Source organism: Grampus griseus, assembly GCF_964374135.1.
Source record: "Grampus griseus genome assembly, chromosome: 1".
Taxonomy (NCBI): Eukaryota; Metazoa; Chordata; class Mammalia; order Artiodactyla; family Delphinidae; genus Grampus; species Grampus griseus.
Genome location: NC_139017.1, coordinates 131,078,396 through 131,094,230, shown reverse-complemented (window position 1 = coordinate 131,094,230; position 15,835 = coordinate 131,078,396). Strand labels below are relative to the sequence as shown.

At 40.7% G+C, this 15,835-nt stretch overlaps 1 protein-coding gene across 3 annotated transcripts in view; it reads left to right on the top strand.

The window, feature by feature from the left end:
* Positions 1-6,728, top strand: part of NFIA (nuclear factor I A) — a gene marked incomplete at its 3' end in the record, with an annotated part of 387,320 nt that extends 380,592 nt beyond the window's left edge. For all 3 annotated transcript variants that reach the window (XM_082651779.1, XM_082651780.1, XM_082651778.1), the window contains one exon: positions 4,027-6,728. In XM_082651779.1, coding sequence (XP_082507905.1) covers positions 4,027-4,044 — 18 coding nt within the window. The remainder of the gene's footprint in view (positions 1-4,026) is intronic.
* Between the last annotated feature and the right edge of the window lie 9,107 nt (positions 6,729-15,835).

The window sequence follows — 15,835 nt, the reverse complement described above, 5'->3', positions numbered from 1 at the left end:
TGCAATGGTTAAATGAAATTTTATAAGCACATTCAGTGTGGAGCTGTTTTGCATTACATGAGTTGAATACCTTAGAGACGCCACATCTGCAGGCACTTTATTAAATCCTTAGTCAGCACTTTCCAACCTGATGAGATTACTTCTTCATTTGACTGGAGAAGAGGAAAGCTGAGCTCTGGTCCTGGACTGCAGATTTCTTTTGATGTTTCACCTTGAACACTGAGAGAGGACAATTACCCCCCGCCTTCCAGCCCCCTCCCCTCCTCCTTTAGCACATCCCAAACTGTAGAAATTGTGAATGTAACAGAGTAATTTTACTTAACTCGAGCCCCCGTGGGAGTGTGGATTTATGGACCTCCAAAACTACTATAGCTGAGAGTCCGCAAGGAAAAAAAAAACAGATCAAAGCTCTGTGTTTACTTCCTTAATGTAAATGTATCAAGATAACATCGTCTGATATTGTATTGTAATATTGGAACTCACTGCAGATAAGGGACAGAGATTCCTTTGTAGTCCATCTGGATACAGGAGGTTAGATTGAAGGGCTATAAAATATGAAGGCAGAAACCATAAGAAACCTAAGCTTGTGTCAGTAAATATCTGAAGACAATTTTTTGACTCTCCATAAATGAATTTTGTTTAATGTGGCAACACTTTCCCAGTGATTTTCTCCTCAACCCCACCAATTTAACAATCTCAGATTTCTTTAATATTTTTCTTGTACGTTCCAAGAAGAAAATGCCCAGAATTATTCGTCAAGTAATGTTTTGAAACTTGCACTCTGCTTGAATAATAGATTTTATAATAAAACATCACAAGAGAAAAATGGGCTTTTCCAAACATTATCTTGTTCACTGGACGTCATTCGTAGTTCATGGAAGTTTTTAGAAGTCGAGTGGCTTACACACGTGCGACGATCACGCTCGTCCGTAACGGACTTAGGAGGGTCTTCAGCCACAAACTGATCATGAGAACATTCGTTGAAATGGATGGATTTTTTTTTAGCATTATAATGGTTTATCTGCCATCTCTACAAATAAATTATTTAATCAAAGAGCCCTCATTCAAAAAAAAAAAAAAAAATCCCTGTGTGGTTCCCCTAACCGGCTGACTTCCCATTCTGGAAAGCTTTGGTCAAGTAGCCGGGTTAATTGTCATGAAGATTAGTGTAATGTGGAAATAAGGACTAATGGTCAAATTATAGGAGTGAAAAAGTTTGAGAATAGGTTTTGGTTTGGGCCTGAAAGGGTTAATTAAGTTTTTTTCACGGGTTCTTAAAGACCCCTAACCCAGGCCTTCAGGAGCCATATTGACACCCCACCCCAGGGCAACTCGCTCCTCTGGTGACATGTTGCTGGTCAGAGCACAATAGCCTTCTGTGTCTGCAAATCATTGCTAAAATCATCCCAAGGAAAAAAAAAAGTTTGAAAGCTTTAACGTTAGACAAAAGCCCAAGAGCTGCAGTGCGCGGCTCCAAAACTAGGAGTCAGCAACTTCTATTGATTAAAAACTAACCTTTAAAGTAACTCTGAGAGTGTGTGGTTAGCATTTAAATTTAAACATGTCATGAGTTGATTTGTGTTACTGAATACCAACTCAGAAGGAGTAACATTCACATCGCATTTTTTTTATAATTCCCTTAAGCAGCTGAAGTATTTCATGAAATGTCAATAGGGCAAAAAGAAAAAGGGGCGGGGGGGGTGGCCAAGGCTGGGCCTGTAGTTTTCTTTCCCATGCAAATATTCACCCCCCAAAAGAAAAGTGTGGAGAGTGAAACACAATAATTAGTCCTTTGTCTAACTTTCCCAAGTGCCAGAGAAAGACAGATTAATTAAATATACAACAGTGTTGGTTTTTGGAGTGGGGGTCTTGCTTGCTGTGTAGGTCATAAATTAGGCAGAATAAATACTTCAATGTGTTTGCAGTGAGCCTGCTACGTCAGAGCCACTGGAAGGTTGGTGGGAGGAGAACGGAGGGTTTCTTGCTAATGATAGTCACGTCTGGGTCTGTCTGGTTGCTCGTAGCAACCAGACATGATGTAACACCAGGATGAACTTGAACTTGGGGGACTTGAAAAGAGAACAATAGACCAGAGCAATCAATAAAGCCTATTTCAGTGAAGGATTACAGAGCTGCTCTGGGGTAACCTTGTCGGCAAGGCACACACTGAATAGTAAGATGTGTGAAGAAACTTTTTTTTTCCTTTGCTTCGCTTTTTTAGAGAAGCGTAGAGGCACTGCAGATTTTTGTAGTGCACCAAGGTTGTGTCCAGAAACTGTGTATGGAAAACTGCTCCCTCTGCTGACTCACTGGGTCCCAGGTGCTTGCTTCGAGAACTACGACACAGTGTCAGATTTAAGAAGTCTGGAATTTCACAACTGACTTAGAAAGTGTGAGAACAGAAATTGTAAGCATTATTCGCCGCACCCAAAGTTTGAGACTTTTGTTAGAGGGGGACTCGGCTCTAACTAGGATCCACGTCAGCTCACCGGGAGGCCCACTAGAAATAACAGTTTGGAGTCTGCCCTCCCCGCGCCTCTCTTCCCCCTTCTTTCTTTTGTCCAGTTCGATTTAGGCCGTGTGTATTTGCCAGGATGATTTCCTTTCAGTACACAAGAGGCTTTATTGTGTTCCTCAAAGCATGTGGTCAAAGAATAACATCTAAAAGTATACAGGATGAGTAGTTTTTCGGTTTAGGCTTAGGTTTTTTTCAAGTCCTCTGGAGATCAAAGGTAGCTTGTGTGACCAGGAAATCTTATCCCAACCTCCACGTAGCTATCACTTCGCCATTTATCCTGGGATCAAATGAGTCCCTGCTTTACCTAATTGAATCTCTTGGACACGGATGAGCCTTCATCTGACTGAATCAACCCAAATGGAACCCTTTCTGATGCTGTCAACTCAGAGATTTCGGAAGCATTCACTTTTGCTAGAGGTTGATGATTTTTCTGTGAATAATGATAAATGTGGTGAATTTGGTAGGGTATTTCTGGAGAAAAGTTGTCAAAAGCCATATACTTTATTTCACTTGTGAAACTGACTCTGATATTAGACCATAATTGGTCACTTTGTTTAGCTAACATAGAAGAAGTACCAGCATATAGAATGACGTATCATCAGACTATTGCCCAAAGCTAATCACCTAAGGATTTATGAAGGGAAAAGGTAACTGGGCCCAGCAGGTATATGGAAGGGTCTAAATAAATGTCGCATGAACGGAAGCGTGAACGAGGGCTATGCAGGTGACCTCATTTTTTTTCCTTTGGACATCACAGTAGCTAATAGGATGAGATCTTGATACCACATGATTATTTTATGTCATTTTTGAAAACATTATCTTAGAAAGATTGAGCTTGAGAGGAGCATTTTACATCATAAAATCTACCTCATGTACATCTAAGGAAATTGAGTAGAAGAGAGATGCTGTGACTTGTCCTAAATCACCCAGGATTCTTGGTACAGCACTTTTTCTACTATAGCTCCATTTACTCTTATATCACTGCTGATCATCTGTGCCTGTTACAAGAATGTGGCAATAACATCTCATTGAAAAGGAGACGTTGTGAAATTCATCAGAGAAGACACTCATCATGACGCAGAACCTCTCCCCTCGCCCATTCTCCACTCATTCAACTTTTCTTTGTTGAGAACCTTCTATTCCAGACACTGTGCTAGGTGCTGAGGGTTCAATCAAAAACCAGATGATGAAGCTTCCTGCCATCCTATAGCTGCCCTCTCCAGACTGCAAAACCCATATATGTATTTCAAGTGGACATAAATACTTTATTTTGTAAGATACACTCAAAACATTGGCAAACCCCAACAAAGGCATTGAATTTCAGTTTCAGAAGAGTGAGATCACTTTCAGTGTCTCAAGATTTACTGTTTGTCATTCCTTTACTTTTCCCAGTGAATCCCCTCTTCGTCCCTAACGTAGATCTTGATTTCACCGTTGGAAGGGCAACTTTTAAAATGTGTTATTTTCCAAATTGTGCCTCTAATTGCACTTTTCCTTTTGTCTTCCAGTCCTGGTACCTGGGATAAAAGTCACAGCGTCCCACCATCCACCAGACAGACCACCTGACCCCTTCTCAACTCTGTAACATGGACGCATCCTCAACCCAGCGCAGTTACAACTTCACTGTCACTGGAAGGGGAGAATCAAATCAACTTGTACATGGAAACAGCGAGCATTATGGTCCAACAGCAAAGGCCATAACCTTTTGGGATTTTTTTTTTTAATACTTTAGGGACTGTTGTAATTTTCTCATATGGTGCTGGAAATGGTTGGGCTTTGTAACATTTGAAGTGTTTTCCGTGGTAGCGTGAGCATTAGGCAGTGTGGCTGGAGAAGGTCTACCCTTGCTCACTGACTTCCCGTTGTGACACACTTTCTTTACGGAGCCCGGCTGTTTCACAGTATTTCATGAATTTACCCACACAGGTGTGAGCCTCCTTGAGCAGTCAGGAGACACATGGAGAACTAAGTCTTTTGTAGTAGCTGAGATCTGCAATATCTAACTTACGGGACAGTCAAAGGGCAATGTTTTTCTGTAACATATTGGAAAAAGAAAATGCAGTTATGTTCCTTTTTTATTTTTTCTTTTAGTTTGGTTTGGTTCAGCAGTCAGCAGTAAACTAGATAACATGGCCCGGAAGGACAGTGAATCCACTCACGTTGCAGAATAATTCCGAAAATGGCAAACTACTACTACTACTATTCAGTTTTTTAAAAGTTTTGAAATGCTGCACTTACATTTAAAAAAAAAAAAAAAACATTTTTTCAACAATTTCAACAATGACACACAAATTCACATGGAAATGGGGAAGATGGTCTGTTTTGACAGAAACTGACAGGAATCAATCAAAACAATCGAATTTTGAATTGAGTAAAGTGCAATTTCATTGGATAGCTAAATATCTTTGTAAGATAGAGATTGTTGAAAATTCTATTTTTGTTTTTCAAGTCCTTCCACCCCAGGACTCTAAATTATTGGGGTAAAAAACAGCCTTGCAAGAAAAAGGGGAGCTATTTTTGCTTTTTATGTTTTTTATTGTTAAACTTGTATCCCTTTAAAAACTGAAGGAAAATTTAAAAAAAAAAACAAAAAAACAAATCTAATGGTGCTTTTACCACAATATGTTAACTACATTAAATGCTAATTAATTATTTTCTGTTATCAAAGCACATAACTAAAATGAAATCATGGTATCTGTTAATTTTATAAGCTAGAAGTCACTATAATGGATTATGCCAATTCTGAAAATTTTTACATGTATCAGGCAACATAGGATTTATCAGTTATCAGACACTTCATTGTTCCAGAGATTGTCCAGAAATTTTAAAGACCTTTGCGCCCCTGAACTGGGCTATGGGAAAATAATAATAATAATAATGAAACCAATACTGACACAAATGCTGGTGCCCATTCAGATCAAGGGTACTTGTTAGGGAAAAAAAAAAGTTTGCACCCCCAAATGTCCTGTATCTTATGTAAAAAAAAAAAAAAACCACAAAAAACAAACAAAAAAAGAACAAAAAAAAGTGCAAGTGATTTTTCTACCAGACAGCGAAGCACCCCTTTGCTTCCCATGCAACTTCAAGAAGGTTTCCTATACTATACATATATATACGTTCTGGTTGGCAAGCCCTGCTGATCAGAGAAAGTCTCTGCATGTTCTAGTGTTAGTAACTAATTTTTATATAGCTAATGTAGGATAAAGTAGAGTGCATTAAGACACAATATTGTAATCCCTACTCTAGGCACTTGCCTTTAAACTATGTTTTTCAGCCCTTCAGAAGGGTTCTACTACTGTCCTATACAATCAAGTAACTGAAATTCTTGGGAAGACACTTTGCTCCTCATCTTTCCCCCCCGAAACGATGTTGTTTTGTTTTGTTTTTTTTCCTTAATTTGCACGAAAACAAAAATTCCATATCAATGTGCCTTGCCCTGGATAGCGATTATTTGTGGAATTGTTGCACATGCTCCTCTATTGAAAGGGGTTTTTCCCTAGTCAAGCATTTGGAGACACTTTTTGTAAATGTGACTTTTATGTCAGCCATTGTCAGTTTCAACATCTAGAACTAAATAGAGAGTTAGTTGTTCCGCAGATAGGAGTAGTCTTTATTGTCCTCTGTGGTCAGTGGCAGTGCTATTCTGAGATCTGTAGATGCTTAGAATATCAGTATTTTGGATGTTGCTGCATTTTACAATTTATTTGGAGTCTTCCTTTATTCCCCTCCCCGCCCCCAGATATATGAAAATATGCAATACCTGCTTATATCGTGTAGAAAAGCTTAGCTATGATTAATTTTTCTTTTATTTTTTTTATTTGACCAAAGTCGGTGCTGCACTTGACGCAGTGTGTTTTAGGTGTCTGTCTTTGTACTTTATTTGTGATTTTTGAATGCACGTGCGCAGGAAGGGCTCCTCTTAGAGAAGCAGTCAAACTGTGAAGCACTAAGCTGACCCTGCTTCAAGCAATTTTGTTTTTACAACTGTTCCTTTCACAAGCAAGCCTTAAAAAAAAAAAAAGACAACTTCCCTTCTCTTCAGCTCCCACACCCCATTTTTCTTAGCAGACTGCAGTCAATCCACATTCAATACAAAGTATATAATGCCCATTTTTATATGCACGTTTTTAAACTTCCAAGTTCTGAAAATTGTTTACTGGTTATCTCTATTTAAGGAAAAAAAAATAAAATAAAACATTTTGGATTTTCATATGTGTCTGATAAGTGGTTGAATAGTCGTTTGGCGCTGTTGTATGGTGTGATTGTCAGTATATGGTGTCACTTCCTCTAGCCAGCCAGCATACTTTGCCTTCCCCTATAGCACTTAGCTGGGCATTACTTTATTATGACATATGTGCACTAAAAAAAGAAAAAAGAAAAAAAAAAAGAAAAAAAATAGCAGCTTTCAGTGCTTCACAGTGAAGGGAAAAAAGCCTAGACAAACATTTTGTCAGAACCTTGCGATAAGCCAAGGTATTACCAGTAAATTGGTTGTATATACAATAAAATTGCACCCTTTTTTTAAAACAAAACAAACTAAGCAATAGTTTGGGCAGTTTTAGTTGTTTTTAGTGAGCATGTTGTAGTCATGACTGCAAAGAGAGAGATTAACTGCCCACTCAGAAGATATGTAATTTGTATTGTTGTATAGTTTTATTGATTACACTGATTTATTCTACCCTATTTTATAATGCAGGACTTTTGTAATGTTGTTTAAATGAGGAAAAATTTCTGTCAAATTAGCCTAGTGAAATTTCTGATTGTTCATTATAAAGGCAGCGTTCATAGAATGGCTTTTCTTTCTTTCCTGCCCCCCCTCCCTTTGGGAACTGGATTTAAGTTTAAAACTTTCCTGTTTCCTTTTTTTTTTTTTTTGTAAGTATTTAAATACAGTTATTTTTTCTCTCTCTCAATGGTATAGCATATTCCTATGCTTGAGAAGTATAGGTCTACTGAAAAACCATTGTAAATGGACGTTACAGGTATGCTGTATTTTTGAAGGTATTTTGTTGTATTAAGTTTGATGAAGCTAAAATTAGGGAACTCTGAACAGATTTGCAGGAAAAAAATGTTTTAAAGGCTTTAAAACATTAGGGAGGCAGTCTAGGGTGATAACGAACAGGGGTTAAGTATTAAACACACTAAGTTATATTTTTGTTCATGTTTCATTGTCCAGAAAGCAGCAGGAAACTGTAGTTCAGTTGTGATCAAGCAGGAAAAAAGAAACACCAACAATATGAGTGTTTAACCTTTTTAGACTCAAAGTCAAGCGAAGATTTTTGAGGAAGACTTTGCTACCTGGGGTGTGTAGACTGACAGACTGAGGGCCATCCGTGTTTGGAGGCCCAGCCCTTGATTCTGAGACCCATTTGAATTTTTTCTCTCCCGTCAAATGGCATTAACAATATTGGCAAAGATAAGTCCCTCAAATAACTCTCCATTTTCTTCTTTGGGAACTGAAGTCAGAGGCACAAACATTAAATCATATCATTTTTCTGTATACTTTTTTTTTTTTCTGGCCCGTCCCCTTGCCACTAAAACGCTCCTTGTCTGATTATTCATGGGCAGAGGACCTCTTTCCAATGCCGCTCTATCCATCCCACAGTCGTTTTCTTTCCTTTGAGGTTTGAACTAACTTTTCTGTTTCTTCACACCCTGGCATGACAGCTCCTCCCTGCCCCACAGTCAGGCGTGGGCTACGGGCAAGCCAAGGCACACTTCCCAAAGCTTATATTCTTCATACTCTGACCGGTGAAGTGTAAAGGAACCCAGACTTCCCAGAGTCACAGTATTCAGGCAGCCCATCAGAAGATGCAAAACCCATCTCAAAAAGTTTGTCTTTCACTTTTCGAACCCTTATCCTCATAGGCTTTGAACTCTGTAGTTACAATGTCATAAAGTATTTATGAAATCTGGATTAAGAAAAAAAATTTTTTTCCTTGTGTTTGTTTTTTTGGGGGGGAGGGAGTTTCTAAGAATGTCATTTAATGTACTTGGCATCATATCTGTTTGTCCCTAGTGGTGGTGGTCTCTCTCTCTCTCATTCTCTTTCTCTCTTTCTTTCTTTCTTTCTTTTTTTCCTGGTAGCAGGCCTCCATAGAACAAATTTAAAACACAACTGGCATGGTAATGTACGGAGAGCTTCAGTGGCACCTCACCACCCACGCTCCGAGATCTGTCCTAAGACATAAGACAGTCTCAGAAAGCTGCACTGCCCCCCAGCACAGCTTTCATTCAAATCAGCTTCCAAGGCCAATCTCGTCCTGAAGTCAATGCATGTATTTACTGTTTGACAGTAAACCCGCTCTGCCTTCTCCACGTCCAAGGCTGTGCATTCGTCTAATTAGTGTCGTGTATGTTTTCCTTTTATTTTTTCCAATAAAAAAGCAGTGGGATGAAAATTGCTTTGATATATAGCAGGTAACATTGAAGCTATTCCATAGCACTTAACTGTAGTGAATACTGTGTCACCAATTCTGAAATCAATTTAATGTTTAATGCAAATCCATTACATGGTGCTATTACAGGCTGACAAAATGATTTACACAAATGTGACAACTTGGGCTCAATTCACTCTGCTTTCCAACAGTGTAAATGCATAGCAGTGTTTATCTGCATGAGAACTATGCACTAATCTATCTGAAGAAAAACTATATCAACTTTGGTATCTACTTTCCGTTTACTTCAATCCTTGCCTTTTTGGTCATTGTTATAATGCCAGCTTTAGGACAGAAAGAATTATAAGAAAACCAGCATAATACCTGATATATTAAAATGTAGTGCCTGTGAAATCTGTATTATATTGCTCTTCTGAAGTAAGATTTTTCTACACCGGTAGCCTTCGCTGTCTGTCAGTCAGGACCTTCTGGTATAGGTGATGTAAAATAACCGTACAATATTAATGCATGCTATTCCATAATGCTTAGTGAACTGTATGAATATTACTCAAAATTATGTTAGTCTTTTTTTCTGACTTGGTTCTTGTCAGCTAGGTTTAAAGGTATTTCACTGAGAATGCAAATTCTGTCTTTTCTTGGTTTCGGCTGTTTTCAGTATTTTGGAGGTATACATTTACTTAATTCAGTATTACTTGTGTTTTTGTTTTCGTTTTTGTTTTTTGTTTTCTTTTTCCTAGGGGACAAGCATGGGTGTTTGATTTCAGAAATCAGTCCCTGGCAAGACTTTTGTCTCAAAACGACCATTTGAATTTCAAGAACTCTGCTCTGAAGACACCGAGGACATTTCCAAATGAGGGACATTTTCCTTCACCCTCGACTGAAGCTTTGCTGATCCTGAAACGTTTTCTTAATGGACAGTGTTCAGCCAGGTACCCATGCTTGATCCGTCTTCACACCAGACTTCCTCATATTAAAAGAAAAAAAAAAAAAACGAAAAAAAATCTTTATGAGATCACGTGGCTATTTAGTTTCATGCACAGTTGCAATATTTTCTTCAAAAATAAAACTCTGTACAAACTTTGGGCCCGATTCATAAGAAAAAGAAATTGGCTATTAACACGGGATTTTTAAAATACAACTATTTTTTTTTTCGGTCTAAATTTGAAATGACTTGCTTCCCAAATGAAATGTTTCATCTCATTTTTTTTTTTTTCCTAAGCCAGCACTGATCTGCCTTTTATGCCCCAAAGGGTTACATAATCAAATTAGTCGGCCGGGGAAATGGGGAGCAGATACCAGAAATGCTCAGAAAGATAAGGGGGACCACCTGCCCTTGAGCATGGTAACGGGGGAGGCAGCAGCATGTGGGGGTCAGGACCTTGCCTGTGTGCCATGCATCATGAATTTCCACTTGTGGACTCCTGAATCTATTTAATTAAAAAAACACAATTTGCGAAGTATGTCTGGACCACAAGCATATGTGGTAGAAGTGCCACCTCTAATCCAACCAGAGCACCTTCAGGGTGGAAAATACTCCCCAGCGTGTGCGATGTGAACTTGTGTCTCTCCACGGTGGTTTCAAGGACAAATGGTGTCCAATGAATGGGGCTATTTTTCCTGCTGTTTTTATGCTCAGCTTCTTAAAATAACACAAGCTTTCTTCCCTTTTTGATTCTATTTGTGTTACTCTTATTTTTTTTAATTTTTAATTTTTTTTAGTAATAGTCTATAATTTAGCACTTTTTTTTTCAAACATCTCAACCGAAGGCCACAAGGCCACTGGCTACGTTGGGATGGAGGCTTGAGAGAGCGGCCCTTTCTCCCTGGTCTCCGACTGCCTTTCTGCACTGCAAAGGCATTTGGTAGCATCACCACTGAGGTACTAGCTAGACCCAGAGCTGCAGCTTTAGCAGATTCTAGGAGGTCCTTAAGGAAGACTTTCAAAGGCAAATACACGACCCCCTCCCCTACTGCCCTGACCTTTGACCGGAACATAGTTCACCGGGGGCTTTTCCCACCACCCTTAGAAATCTGTCTGCTCAAGATACCTCGGGTTTTTTTTCATTTCAAATTGTGCGGGGAGGGGATTAAACACTTCCAGTGATGAGAGAGCTGTTGTGACACTAAACACCCCCGTGTTAATAAGTTGGCTTGACATTTGTTTTTTATGAGCCGGGCCCCCTGTGCCTCTAGTATACTTGTATTGACTCTCATAGATACCCTTTTAGTTTGACTGTGTTCTGTGAAAATTTGTAATTGGTTGAGAATCACTGTGGGCGTCCATTCTTATTCAACTAAATCTCCACAGGTTTTTTGAGCTGGTGTGGATTAGTTTAACTCTTGTATTCAACCATTAGTGCTACCACCTTCTCACATTACAATACAATTACTGGAAGCAAGTACTGCATTTCCTATGCAACAAAAAAGGAAAATAAAAAATTGCTAATGCTATGGAAGCTGTGTCATCATTTGCTTTAAATCATACCTGGGTGGCGGTGTTTGAGTGACAGTTACGGATGTGGATTGGAGTTTCCGCGGAAGACAGACGGTCTCTCTGCACCATGGCGTTTGCATTATCCTTGGTGGATATCAGGCACCTTGTGCCCTTCACAGGGTTCTCGTGGGCCATATTGGCTTTTTTACCTACTTAGGCAGATGCAAAACTTCACACTCACATAGTGCTTACTATGGGTCTGATACTGTTCTAAGTGCTTTAGATATTGCATCCGTTAGGGCCCCAGGCAGGCACCAGGAAAAGGGTCTAATAGGTTTTCCAACACAAGTATAGCCACCACCCCTGAAGTTAGGGAAACAAAAGTGAAAGGTCGGGTTACTAGAACCTAGGAGCTCCAAGGAGGGACCTCCCACAGATGATGTTTGGATCTTTACCATGAAGGTCGGGAACACCACATGGCTCGTACTCAGACCTCTCAGAGGACGTGGGCAGCTGGTGACCGGCGAGGGGTTCACAGCCAAGGGTATCAGCACTTCTGAGGCAGTAAAGCCTGACTGGTGCTGGGAGAATTGAAAGGAGCTGGGGCTGATCGTGCCTCCGTCCTTGGCAGCTGTCACATTGTGGGAAGGAACTGAACCCAGAAGGAAGTCCCTTCTTGCTTTCCTTCCTAGTCCTAGACTCCTGCCAGGGTCTCTCACTGGCTAGATCTAACCGGAGCCATCTGGCAAGAGTCTGGAAAATGTCGTGAGAAAACTACCAGCCCCACAGAACAGCATACGGAAGGATGGGCTTGGAGACCAAAGACAAGTAAATAAATACATATCTTAATCCGTTTAATCCTCCCAAGCACGCTGTGGGATCGCTACTATTTCTAATCCCCCTTTTTCAGATGAAGAAATTGAGGCAGAGAGAGATTCGATGATTTACCCAAAGTCATTCAACAAATACATGGCAGGGTAGGATCTGAATCCAAGAAGTCTGGCTCCAACTTCCCTCCTGTAATCGCTACAATATATTGACTCAATTGTTTATTCAACAAATATTTTTTGAGTACCTGTTATGTACCAGGGACTATGCAAAGGGCTAGAGATAGTAAGTAAGTAAAGACTGGGCAACTATTCTTAGGAGGTGTACAGCCTAGGAGAAAAACAAGTACTATTCAAACAAACAGCAGCAAAGGTAAGCATGTAGTTGTGTTAAGTGCTCTAAAGGATACGTACACATTGCTGTGAAAGCCGATTGAGACTGGTAAGACAGAAATTAACCAAGCAAAGGGGTGGGCAGCGGGGAGAATGTTCTGGGCAGTGGCAACAGCATGAGCCCGTAGTAGCCCTAGGAGGGGGTTGAAGGAAGGCCTGTTTGGATGAGGAGGAGAAAAAGAGAGGAAGTATGGTACAAGATGAAGCTTCATGTTTAGGTCACAATATTGCAGGGCCTTGCCAGCATATTAGAGATCTTTGTCCTACCCTCTAAGAGCATCACAAAAACATGTATCAGTCAGATTAGGCTAGATCTATGCTGTGACACAAACAGGTCCAAAAGTGCAGCAGCTTACAACAAACAATGAAAGTTTACATCTTATTTTGCTTGTCTGACAAGGGTTGCTGGGACTTCTGTATAGAATCTCCTCATTCCAGGACCCAAGGTGAAAAGCAGCTACCATCTGGACCGTTGCTGGATGTCACATGGGGGAGAAGGAGCATGGCAGGACACACACTGGCTTTTAACAATTCCGTCTGGAATTGACACACACCACTTGCGCTCACATTTCATCAGCCAGAGCACGTCACGTGGTTCAGCAGGACCAGGAAGGATAATCCATTCTCAGGGAAGGCTGGAGAACACCACTGCCGATTAGTTGGGGTGGGGGTGGGGGTGCAGTGTGGGGAGTGGGCTGAGTGGAGAAGGCCAGCGAGAACGTACTGCAGCAACCAGAGAAAGGACGCCTGGGCTGTGGCTCCTGTGATGGAGTGGAAGACAAGTGAACAGATCAGAGAGGTTAATAAGGGTGTTAATAGCTACTGTGTATTGACCTCTTTTATGTGCTAAGTGCTATACGTGATTTATCCCATTAAATTTAATATTTTCTCTCTTATTATTGCAGCTTTCCAAAAGGTACAGTCCGTCCTCAAAACATATTTCTGACTCAGGTGAATAGATCAATTTCTCCCATACATACCTTAGAGTCCAAGTTAGACAGAACCAGTTACTACCTTTTGGTTATTACTCTGGCCAGTAGCAGAACTTTGGTCTCTATTATCTGGAGTTAAGACTTGGAGTTAAAGTCACTAACACTGCTCCCTCACTGACATACTCTAGGACAGATTGTTTGTAGGTACCGAGTTTGGGGTGAAGGCAATGTAGAGATCAAATACAGGGTCAGGCGTAACACTGCCAGGGTTGAATCTTGGCTCTGTATTTTGTTAGCTCTGTGGTGTTGGCGAGTGCCTCAGTTTCCCCATTGGTAAGATGGGAAGAATAACAACAATACCTGACCACCTCAAAAGGCTGCTGTATTTGATGAGTTAATATTTGATGAGTTAACATTTGTAAAATGGCCAGCAGTGGCCTGGCCCATTGTAAATGCTATGTGAATGCAGTAACTAAAAAAATAAGTGATTGCAAAATGTAGAGCTAAGGCATTCTTTCAGCACACTGACGGCATAAGTCTTCTTCCTTGTCATTTCCAGGTCTCTATTCGGCTGAAAATTCTGAGAAAACTTTCATCTAACACCTGCCTCCACTAAGTAGGAAGAAGTAGCATAGAAAGTATTGTTGAAGCTTTGAGGACAGACACACTTGGGTTTAAATCTCGGTTTCTCATTTTATTAGTTCTGCAACACTGGGGGCCTCCGTTCTCCTGCTTGTGAAATGGGCATAAGGATAGTATCTACCTTATGAGATCATTTAAGAGGCTTAAATGAATTAATGCATGAGAGCACCCAGTACAGTACCAACCACATAACAACTATTATTATTTGCAGCCTGGAGTTGGTGCATCCTAAGGAGAGGACCCCTGACACTGGGAGGGCAATATTGTGTAGTGTCTAGAAGCCTGGGCTTGAAACTAGAGGACTTTGGTGTGAGTCCCACTTTCATCATTTGTGGGCCATATGATATTAAACAAGTGACTACACCTCTCCCTGAGTCTCAGTGGAGAGAAAGGCCCAAATGGGTCAATGACTATGGATGAGAAGGTGTGGGGAAGCACAGTTCCAAGCATCAGGCACTAGGCTACATTGAATAGAACCCAGCTAGAGTCTAGGCCCACCTGGCTCTGGTTTCTGTTTCCCTCAACAGTGAATGGCCAGGGAAATCCATTCTCATCAGGCAGGGGAGTTGGTCAGGAGAAGTGGTTCTAGGCATCTTTTTAACCCTTCAAGTTCTAGTTCTTTGTTTTTAAAAAATGGCTAACGTGTAGCAGTCTTACTGGCTTCTGGAGAGAAATAGTGCTTCCCTTGACCTATGAGGAATGAACAAGTTTCCATTTATCTTTGAAACATATAAGGCCATTCTATATTCACTTTCTTTTTTTTTTTTTTTAAATTGGGGTGACATTGCTTTACAATGTTGTGTTAGTTTCTGCTGCACAGTGAAGTGAATCAGCTCTGTGTATACATATATCCCCTCCCTCTTGGACCTCCCTCCCACCGCCACACCCCCAGCCATCCCACCCATCTAGGTTGTCACAGAGCACCGAGCTGAGCTTCCTGTGCTTTATAGCATATTCCCACTAGCTATCTACTTTACACATGGTAGTGTATATATGTCCATCCTAATCTCCCAGTTCATCCCACCCTCCTCTTCCCCCTAACCCTGTGTCCACATGTCTGTTCTCTACGTCTGTGTCTCTATTCCTGCCCTGCAAATAGGTTCATCTGTACCATTTTTCTTGATTCCACACATATGCATTAATATACGATATTTGTTTTTCTCTTTCTGGCTTACTTCACTCTGTATGACAGACTCTAGGTCCATCCACATCTCTACAAATGACCCAATTTCATTCCTTTTTATGGCTGAGTAATATTCCATTGTATATATGTGCCACATCTTCTTTATCCATTCATCTGCTGTTGGATATTTAGGTTGATTCCATGTCCTGGCTATTGTAAATAGAGCTGCAATCTGCCACATTCAGTTTGAATTTCAAGTTCATTTCAGGGAGCCTGGCAAACAAGCAAACAGTACATTTATTTCTATCACATTTAAAAGTTTTTCTAAGGGCTTCCCTGGTGGCGCAGTGGTTGAGAGTCCACCTGCCGATGCAGGGGACGCGGGTTCGTGCCCCGGTCCAGGAAGATCCCACATGCTGCGGAGCGGCTGGGCCCGTGAGCCATGGCCGCTGAGCCTGCGCGTCCGGAGCCTGTGCTCCGCAACGGGAGAGGCCACAACAGTGAGAGGCCCGCGTACCGCAAAAAAAAAAAAAAAAAAATTTTCTATTATGGAAGAATACCATTACGT